General features: G+C 32.3%; 1 protein-coding gene across 1 annotated transcript; it reads left to right on the top strand.

Annotated features, from left to right (window-relative positions):
• On the top strand, window positions 6,886–10,463 carry LOC110266896. Its single transcript, XM_021111945.1, has 13 exons — window positions 6,886–6,942; window positions 7,089–7,181; window positions 8,057–8,206; window positions 8,318–8,333; window positions 8,507–8,561; window positions 8,679–8,773; window positions 8,859–8,936; window positions 9,068–9,164; window positions 9,354–9,409; window positions 9,526–9,610; window positions 9,789–9,921; window positions 10,042–10,196; window positions 10,328–10,463. Exons 1-13 carry the CDS (start codon window positions 6,886–6,888, stop codon window positions 10,461–10,463), a joined length of 1,206 nt encoding a protein of 401 aa, XP_020967604.1.

Genomic DNA, 10,663 nt, shown 5'->3' with positions numbered 1-10,663 from the left:
CCCGTCCACTTGCACATCTGAGCATGCACCGAGGATGGTGCAATCTTTAAGTGTGGGGAGGTCGATACCGATCTCCATGGGTTAGTTATTTTCTTCTCAACACCAATATTTTACTTTATTTATTAGTTCATTGTTGCATTTACATGTTTGATTGCATGTTTATTTGATTTTGTGCATATTTTACCACTTGGTTGAAGTAATATTTTCTTTTTCAAGAAATTTTTATAGTATTTCACTAATTTAAATTGAAAAATTTTTTGTGTTAAACTTGTTTGAAGATTATAAATTGGAACATGAATTATAGCTAAGAACACACAACCTGTGAGATTTTGAGCTTATTTATATGGTTACATTATTTAACCATAAATTTTTATTCTTGTGTGTTTTCTTTCCTATGATTGTAATCTTTGCTTTGTTCCATTCTATATGTCCACTATTTAGTGTATTTATATGCTTGCATATGATTGAGGCCATTATTTGATTATTACCTCACTTATCCCAAATAAGCCTACCCTTTCAATTATCTTTGTCAGCCACTTTGAGTCTTTTAATCCCATTTGTTCTATGTTTTACCACATTACTAGTCTTAAGCGGAAAAAGAATTAAATATCCCAATTGAATCTTTGGTTAGCTTAAGATAGAAATTTGTGTGTTAATTAAGTATGGGAGAATTGTGGGAACAAGGGTTAATAAGGGAATGTGTCATGATAAAATAATGGGAATTTGGGTGCCTACTCATGTGAAACTATAAAAATTAAAAATCCATGTGCATTGATAAGCTATGTTTATTTTCATGTTCAAAAAAAATCCAAAAAAAATATTCAATAAATAAGTAAATAAATAAGGGGACAAAATTATCCCAATGTTAAGTTAATGAAAAATCAATGCATATGTGATAAAATTAAAGAAAAGTTGATACATGAGTATGATATACAAAAGTGGGAATTTTGGGTAGCTAGGCATGAATTTAAAAGTATATAGAATATGTGTATAGGTGAGAGCTTAGGTTAATTAAAGATTCATATTATAGCTCACTTGGCCATACACATATCATCACCTTTACCTTAGCCCCATTACAACCCTGAAAAGACCTCATGATGTTTGCATTGGTACATTAAATTTTTGTTGATTGGTTAGATGAAGAACAAAGTTTAGAAAGCATGACTAGAGAAGAGTAGAGTGAATTAACCCTAGACACTTGAGAGATTAGAGTGATATATGATGAGTATTTTGGAGGAAAAATAAATCTCTCCCAAAACACACAAATCTAACCGGCAAGTGTACCGGGTCGTATCAAGTAATAAAAACTCACGGGAGTGAGGTCGATCCCACAGGGATTGAAGGATTGAGCAATTTTAGCTTAGTGGTTAATTTAGTCAAGCGAATCAAGATTTGGTTGATGGTTTTGTGACTTGCAGAATTAAATTGCATTGAAGTAAAGAGAACAAGAAATAAATTGCTGAAACGTAAAGGACAAGAAATTAAATGGCAGAAACTTAAAGTGCAAGAAATGTAAATTACAGAATCTTAAAGTGCAAGAAATGTAAACAGCTGTAATTGTAAAGGGAATTGGGGAATGGATTTGCAGAATTTAAACAAGGAAAAGTTGAATTGCATTAAATAGAAGAGGGAAAGGGAATTGAGATTGAACCGGATATGAAGCAGAAAAGTAAATGAACATAGAAAGCAGTAAACAGAGAAGTGAAATGGGAAATTCAGATCTCAGGACCCAGAGACTAGAAAACCAAGTCTAGATCTCAATGCCTTCCTAGATCCAACAAGAACAATTGCCAGGGAATTGTAAATTGCAAAGAGAATAGATGAAGAGCAATTAACCGGAAATGAAATTCAATTAACAGTAAAGAAACAGAGAGATCCAAGATTGAGATTGAAACAGAATTTCTTCAATTCTCCAATCCAAGATCCAAGACAAATGTAAAATGAAATTGAAAGCAATGGAAACAAAGAAATTAAAGTTCACTCAATAACAAAAGCTCTCCGAAAACTATTATGAAAATTCCAAAAGGAAAGCTCCTCGAAGAACTTGAATTCTGTCCTATTTATACACTTTCTTCCAATGATCTTCAAGCCTTGAGTTGGGCCTTTGCTCTTGGTGGAATTGGGTTGAAAGAGGCCTTTGCTTGTAGCTCAAGAAAGTGCATAATCTTAATGAAAATGAAAGAAAAAGACTAGTTAAAATAGGCTAAGATGACTTGTCATCAATATACACTACCAGTGAGGGTTCAATGCTTGATTCTATGTTCCCTGCTTTCATGAGCTATCTTCTTACAAGTTTACTTGTCTTTTATTGTATAATTTGAATTAGTGAAATTTGATTTATGTTTGTCTTGGAAAATTTGTTTACTCTTAACCAAGTAGGAAAAAAAGCATTTTGCATGTAGTTACATTCATATAGATAGGTTGCATTTCATACATTCTACCATTCCTCTTCATCTTTATAGCTTCTCTTGAACTTAGCATGAGGACATGCTAATGTTTAAGTGTGGGGAGGTTCATAAACCACTATTTTATGGTTTATCTTGTGCTCAATTGAGTGGATTTTATCAATCTTTCATACACTTGTTCATACAAAATGCATGACTTTAATTCTCCTTCCTGATTCTGTGCTATGATTGAAAACATGCTTCTTTGGCCTTATATTTGCTAATATTAATTTCTCTTTATACCATTCGATGCCCTGATATGTGTGTTAAGTGTTTTCAGGGATTAAAAGGCAGAAATGGCTCAGAGGATGGAAAGGAAGCATGCAAAAGTGGAAGGAATACAAGAAATTGAAGGAACTGCAAAGCTGTCAGCCTGATCCTCTCGCACTAAAACGGTCATAACTTGAGCTACAGAGGTCCAAATGAGGCGGTTCTAATTGCGTTGGAAAGCTAACATCCGGGGCTTCGATTTGATATATAATTTTTTATAGCGGCAATACCGCTAGGCGACGTGAACGCTTGCTCCACGTGGACGCATCGCAGTGACGAAAAACCAGCGTGGCAGATTTCGCAACCAGCGATTTCTGGGCTGTTTCTGACCCAGTTTTTAGCCCAGAAAATATAGATTAGAGGCTATAAAGTGGAGGAACCCATCCATTCATGAAGACGGCTCATAATTCATAATTTTTAGCATTTAGATGTAGTTTTTAGAGAGAGAGGTTCTCTCCTCTCTCTTAGGATTTAGGATTAGGATTCCTCTTAAAGGATTTAGGATTATTTCTCCTCAATTTCCAGGTTCAATGTTCCTTTTACTTATTTTCTCAATTTAGTTTATAAACTTTTTATGTTTAGATTGATTTTTTATTTAATATAATTTGAGGTATTTCAGAATTATGATTGCTTTCCTTTATTTATATAAATAATTTAGATTTTTCTCTTTTGGCTTTGGTTGATTAATTGGTAACTCTTGAGTTGTCAAACTCATCATGATTGATAATTGTTATCTTTGCTGATTGATTTAAATTCCTATAACTCTAGTCTTTCCTTAGGAGTTGACTAGGACTTTAGGTGTTAAATTAATTTATCCACTTGACTTACCTTCATAGTTAGAGGTTGACTTAGTGGGGAGAAAAATATAATTCTCATCACCATTGATAAGGATAACGAGGATAGGACTTCTAATTTTCATACCGTGCCAAGAGTTTTATTAGCTATTGATTTATTAATTCCTGCAATTTATTTCTCTTGTTCAAACCTTTTCAAAACCCAAAAATACTGTTTTCCATAACCAATAATAAATCATACTTTCCTGCAATTCATTGAGAAGACGATCCGAGGTTTAAATACTTTGGTTTATAAATTTTATTGGGTTTGTTACTTGTGAGAACCAAACGTTTGTACGATAGAATTTTCTGTTGGTTTAGAAGCTATACTTACAACGCGATCATATATTTGTGAATTTCTTTACCGACAGGAATTCCGATCGTCAGTCTGTCGGTCATATTCTCCACAAATGTTTGATGATGCTGTTGGAGAGGAGAAAGTTTTCAAGGTTGAAATTGATTCTGCAGTTGATCCAGATTACTCCAGCTGCTTTAAAATTGTAAATGTCTTTAGTCATAATCCGAAACCAGTTGCAGCCGATGATTATATCAATGTATGATTCCTCACCTTATGTTAAACATGTTCATGCAATTGTTTTTTTCTCAATCAATGCATTTGATACTTATTCTAACCAACTTATCCCAGGCAATACTTCATGGTCCCATTTTTCCACCAATCTATGATAGCTACTTGCAGTATGCAACTGGCGAAGATTACAAGACTCAAGTAGTGTGTGATAATACTATTCAATCAGAAACTATTGAAGATATTATCACTGATCTTATTTTACCGAACCGCTGTTATTCTGATGCTGAGAATGTATTTTTTTCTCATTTGCAATAAAATCTCTTAGATCATTTATTTTTGTTAATCTTGTTATATCATAACTCGAAAAATTAGTAAATGATAGTTTTGTAAATTATTTGAAATTTTAAATGCTGTAATCCTTTTTTCTTTGCTGCAGGGTAGTTTCATTTTTATTCTGGGAACTATATCATCTGTCTTGAAGAATCATAAGTGGTGATTCTTAACTTGTTTATGTGGTTCTCTTGTGTCAACTAATAAAAATATTTTATCATGTGATCTATGTCAGCTTCAATGCATTGATGCTGTCCGAAGGTGTTTTGTTCTTTCATTTTATTCTATTTTGGTAACTAATTATTATTTCAATGTTAACTTAAATTTTTGTTGTTTTCTCATGCTTTGGAAGGTTCTGCTTGAAGGTTGTGGTGTCTCATTCAAATGGGAACAATATATTTGTTCTTAAAGATCGTGAAGTTGTCCAAATAATAAAGACAAGATGCTCGAGCTTTTTGGATAATCACCCAGAGTTGAATCAGGTTGTCATCCAATTGTGGTTTTAATTAGTATATAAATATAAATATAGTAACTTTGTTTCTTTTGAAATTCCTAGAGAAAACATAAATTATTATTGACATATTTGTTAAGTATTTTGTTTTGTTTGTTGTTTTTTTTTTTGGCTTTTTAGGGATCTTATTGCAAAGTTGTTCCGTTGAAACTCATTTCAAGTCTTTTGCACAAAAAAGTTGTCTTCATGGTTGATGCTAGGCCTGTAGGTTATGAGATGAATCGATCTGCATATATTGTTCAACAAATCTGGGATGATGCCTCTGTTATTAATGTTTTTGAGGCTGCTGCTGAGATAAATGAGCATAAGGTTTGTTGTATATTTTTTATAATTTGTTCAATTATTAGTGTTTAAAAATATCAATAACTAAGAGGATTTCAATTTTCTTCAGATTCATGTTCTGGTTGATTCTATGCCTGAAGTTGAAGATGCTTTCAGCCAATTTGAAAGTGATCATGAGGCTATGGAGGATCTGCATGCTTTTTAGTTTAATGTGTTCACATACTACTTGAAATTGTTGTTTGATTTGTGATACTTAGTGTCTGTTGAATTCTAATATGGATCTAATTGTGATATTTATGTATTTAATGAAAGTTCTTTTTAATTACAAGAAAAGAAAATATTCGTTTATTTGATCAATTTCAAATGAACTATCTCAATAATTAATTAATTATTACTCTGTTTATAAAAACAAGAAAAAATTATAATCCGCCAAAAAGATATAGTTGCTGGTTAATAAAATGCTTTACATTTACATTTTTAAATGTATTCAAGCTAAAGTTAAATTTAATTGTTATTAAAAAATATATATCTTGTCGTCATTTAAAAATTTATAAGATTTCAAATTGAAATATAAATATGGAAGCCGTTACTGGTTGGCTAACTCCAAATACAGAATTGATGCTGTATAAGAACTTTGGTGTTCATGAAAGGGTTTTTTTTATGAGAATGCAGTTAAAAGACAAAATATATCGTAGTTACAACAAGTATATTATCTTTTATTTTAAATTATCCTCAATGTGTACCTAATAACATGAAAAATTAAAATACAAGTATATTTAAAGAATTATTTGTATTTATTTTTTGTCAATTTATTAAAAAAAATAATTAAACTTTAAACTTATTGGTGTACTCTTTTCATGCTCACCTAAAAGATCTTATATAATGTTTATTGAATTGTGGTGTAAATTTTTTTTTCATGGTATTTTATTTTTGTTTTGGACTTCAAGCTAATATTTGAAACTTATAAAAGGATTTAAAACATAAAAAAAATGCTTCATCTAATTAACGAGTTAGGTTTTTAAACTCAGATCATTCAAATAAGATATAGTAAATAAATAGTTCAGATTTAACTAATTAACAAAATGTACAGCACTCCATACTTAATAAGGAGTGTTTAACGATGAGCTTTCATTGTTGCTGATTTTATTTGCTTTTAATTACAATAGTATTGGATTAATAAAATATAATTATAATAATCTTCGAATGTTTAATATTGGTTTATTTTGGTTTCATTACTTTGTTCGATGCTCAATGGGTGTTATGGAACATCAATAGTCATCTTCCTCATAACTTTCTCCTTCCTTACTGAGACCTCAGCCCTATCTTTCTCTTTTCTCCTTTTGCTAGCTGTTGCCACTCTCGCGTTCCTGCCTCTTTTTTCTATGTGGTTGTTGTGACCCCGATTCGTCGCTCAGCATCCTCAACCCGCTCTCTTTATCTCCATGCAGTTCGTGTTTCTGGATCGTTTCTTGGATTATCCGAGTTTTCTCTCCGTCGGAAAACTGTGCATCAAGGTTACCCACTTCGGTCGACATTTTCGGTCCCAAACGTCTCCTCGAAACAGTATTCCTATCATCATCGTGCTCTCTGTGATTTGTTTCCTTTTGTTTAAAATAGAATTCTAATTTACTAATTTTTATATTGTAATCTGTTGATAGATGAAGATATATAAGAGATCAATTGAGAATGGAGCTGGTTTTGGATCTGAAATTACAACCGGGTTCCACTGAAAATCGAGATGGGGTCTGAAAATTTGCAACAAAGTTAAGTTAAATTATTTTTTCTTCTGAGCTATTTGTGTAGAAACTATGTTCAATTGTGATCGGTTTTTTTTTTATTTTTCTTACCAGCTATTTTGGGTCATTTGTTTTCTTTGTGAGTGTCTTCAGGTAGTGAAGGAGAGAAGGGATTCCAGTGGGAAGCATGCAAGGGACTATACCATTTATACAGGGGCTTTTGGGACAATATACTTCTTTTCATTTGTACGGTTTTTTCCGTGTTTGGTCTCAGGAAAATGGTGTCCTTAAAATCTATGGTGATAAAAATCAAACTAGGATGTCAACATTTTTTCAATTGAAATATCTCCAAAGCCTCTTGTTATTGGGAGCTCTACTATATTTAAAAGATAACAATTTGAAAAAGGGATATCGTTTTTTAAGTTCATTTCTGTTTCAGGTTAAAAACAAAATTATCGACCACAAACAAGTGCTTTGTTGATTTTGAATTAGTCCGGGTTGGTTTGAAATTTATCTTTTTATTTGGGTGTAGTTTTTACTTTCTTTTTCAGCTCTCTTGGAGTTTCAGCTGAGCTCTTGGGCATGATTGATAAAAGTTTGTAACTTTTATTTTATTTTTATTTGGGTGAATCTTGATCATGTGTTCTATCTCACCACTCATATTGGTGGGGAACAGTATAATTATATAGTCAAAGATATCATGAATCAATAGGTATTGTTGGTTTATAGATAGATAGATAGATAGATAGATGTATATAGATTCATAGATAGGTTGATATGACATAGCTATATATAGAGGTATGAGTATATGTAATTTAATTAAGTATGGACACATTGAAAGTCATCTGTCAATCAATCAATCAATCTATGCAAGGACTTCAACAGAAATGTATTCTACAAGCTTTGCGTTATAGGGTTGCTCATTTCTCTGCTATAAGTAGTGATGAGGTGATGGAGTATTGTGCTGATCTCTCAGAAGGTATCACTTGTTCCTTACTTGGTTCTCTTCTCTTGCATTCCCTTCCATTGAGATAAGACTCAGATTCGACACAGTTTTCTCTTGCCAACATTTTGCTTTCTGTTTTTTGCATCTACATTCTTTCATCTCTACTATTTATAAGATGAGTCTTGCTATTGATGCTCTTGGAAAAATCTCTCCATGGAAGGAAGCTTGGAGTATTGAGGCTAAGATCTTGACCATTTGGGAAGATGCTACCATTGTTAATGAAAGTATGCAGAAACTCTTACACATGGTCTTGATGGATAAGCAGGTGAATATGTGTGTATGTGTCTGTGTGTGTGTGTGCATATGTTCTATCAAAAACTCATTTTTTAGTTAACTAAATTCTGTTTTTTAAAATTCTATATGTGATAATTTTTAGCATGTAATGTCTGATGGTATAATATTTATAAGGGTTGAGGTGTTTTTTTTCCTGTTTTTTTTTTCAGCACCACAAAATCCAAGCAACTATTGAGGATGATTTGATTGCAACTTTTATTGATCAATTAAAAGGAGGAAAAGTGTTCATTATTTCCGATTTCAAAGTGATACCTAATCGTGGATTGGTCAGGGTTACAAGACATCGATTTCGCATCCTTTGAAGTGGTGTTTCCAGTGGCGGACGGGTGAGTAACGCGTAAGAACCTGCCCTTGGGAATGGAATTCATAGGTATAGGAAGAAGCCCTGTCAAATAGAGATCTTTTCTTTCGACCATCTTTCGATTGTTAATACGATATATAAGGACCGCTACTACAAAGAGTACTACATCCTTGATCGTGAAATATCGATTGCTTGTTGAACCCTGTGAATTGCGTGAAAGTAGGATACTCCAAATTCGTGAGTCCAAGAGTTTTATAAAACTCTCTTGATGGAAAAAAATGTGAATGAAAGATTCAAGTGTAGTACCTCTATTCAACTACAGTCATACCCAACCCTGGTTTAAGTGTAACTTCTATGGACCAGATTCTTCAGAAGTGCGTTGATTATGAGTACTTAATAGGTAAGTTTCAGTTTTTGAAATATGAACCATTATAAAGGTGTTTTAAATTGAAATTAATAAAAATTCAAACAAATGTCTCATGGTATTCTATTTGAGGGTTTAATCTTGTCTTCTATAATTTTACTAAACAGATTTTGTTGGGGTCCTTTGTGGATTGAAAAAGAGAATGGATGTTGAGTGTAATGGAAAGATATTGAAAGTTCTGACCCTTGAAGTTTTTGCTGATGGGTATCGATTATGTTTCTGTTCCTTATTCTTTTTTTAAATTACCTTGTGTTTGTTTTTCTTGTTTTTTTATTGCTCTTGAATTATTCTATTCTTGTCCATCCTTTCTTATAATCATTACCCAGGAAAAAAAATCTCCTGCAATTTTGTTGGTGATTGTCCTGCTCTTATAGACATGAATACTTTGAAAAGGTACCAGAGACCACCTGTTGTAATTCTGCAATCTTTCAAAATCAAAGTCAATGGAGGTGAAGAGTTGTCCATGTTGCACATGTCTCAGTTTGATTTGTTTAAATATTTTTTTATACCAATGAATACTTTCTTTATGAATTAATTTCTTCTTATTGTCTTTTCTGATTTATAGATAAAGTCAGTCTCCAAAATGTCATCAATATTTCCCGAGTTTTGATCAACCCTGATATGCAGGAAACTGTGAATTTTCTGAATCAGTTAGTTTTATTCACTTCTCTTTAAGTTTTGCCTCTCTAAACTCGAAATTTGTGCCTCCCTCTCTATCACTCACTCACTCTCTATCTCTTTCTGTTTCTCTCTTTCTCTTTGTGTCCCTCTATAACTCTCTTCTTTAAATTCTTTTATCCTAATATTAATTTTTTTCGTTTTAAATAGATATGGTATTGCGAGCCACCATTTCAGTAGACTTCGTAGTAATGAGGTTGGGGATTTAGTATGTGTAATTGATGATGAATCTTTTGATTGGAAGCTAATACGCACTATTGATAATCTTAAGGCAAACAATGAGGTGCGCACTATTAGTTTTTTAACATGTTTTAGTGTTATGTAAGAAGTACTGATGTTAATTGATTTCTGAAAATTGTAGACATCCCTTACTGATTCAATTCATAATTTTTTTTTCTAATAGGATGGACAATTCTTTGTGGTTGGAAAAATTAAGGAGATTGTTGAAGATCCGGAGTGGTGGTTTTTTTCTTGTGTTTGCGGTCATCCTATTGTAGGTGATGATAATGTGTTCCATTGTCAGCTGTGCAGAAGAGATGTTCAGCATTTTATGATAAGGTAAATCCAGGTTATGATTTACAAATTTTCTTTCGTGTGCTCTGATTCAATAATATAAGTAGCCTTCGTTGTATCAGCCTCTTCTTGGACTCAGAAATAGGTGAATCTCATATTTATTTTCTTTGTTATAGTTACAGGATTAAGATACTTGTTGAAGACGGTACTTCTTGTGGAATGTTTGTCTTGTTAGACAGCCCAGCCACTAAGCTATTAGGGAGAACCTGTTCTGATGTGTTTTTGTTGTTAGAAGATGAAATCGATGTATAGTTTATCCACTTATATTTTATTGCTGTATACTCTATGAATAAGTATTTCTTATACTTTATTTTTGTCCAATAATTAGTGATCACTTTTCAATATCTATGACAGAGAATTGAGCATCGATACTATCCATAGTTTTTTACATAAACTCCTTGGAAAAGAAATTATTTTCAAAGTTCAAGCAAAGAGGATTAGCACTCAGGGTT

Source organism: Arachis ipaensis, chromosome B09 (genome assembly GCF_000816755.2).
Source record: "Arachis ipaensis cultivar K30076 chromosome B09, Araip1.1, whole genome shotgun sequence".
NCBI lineage: Eukaryota > Viridiplantae > Streptophyta > Magnoliopsida > Fabales > Fabaceae > Arachis > Arachis ipaensis.
The sequence above is the reverse complement of the archived record's forward strand: the minus strand, read 5'-3'. Positions and strand labels throughout refer to the sequence as shown.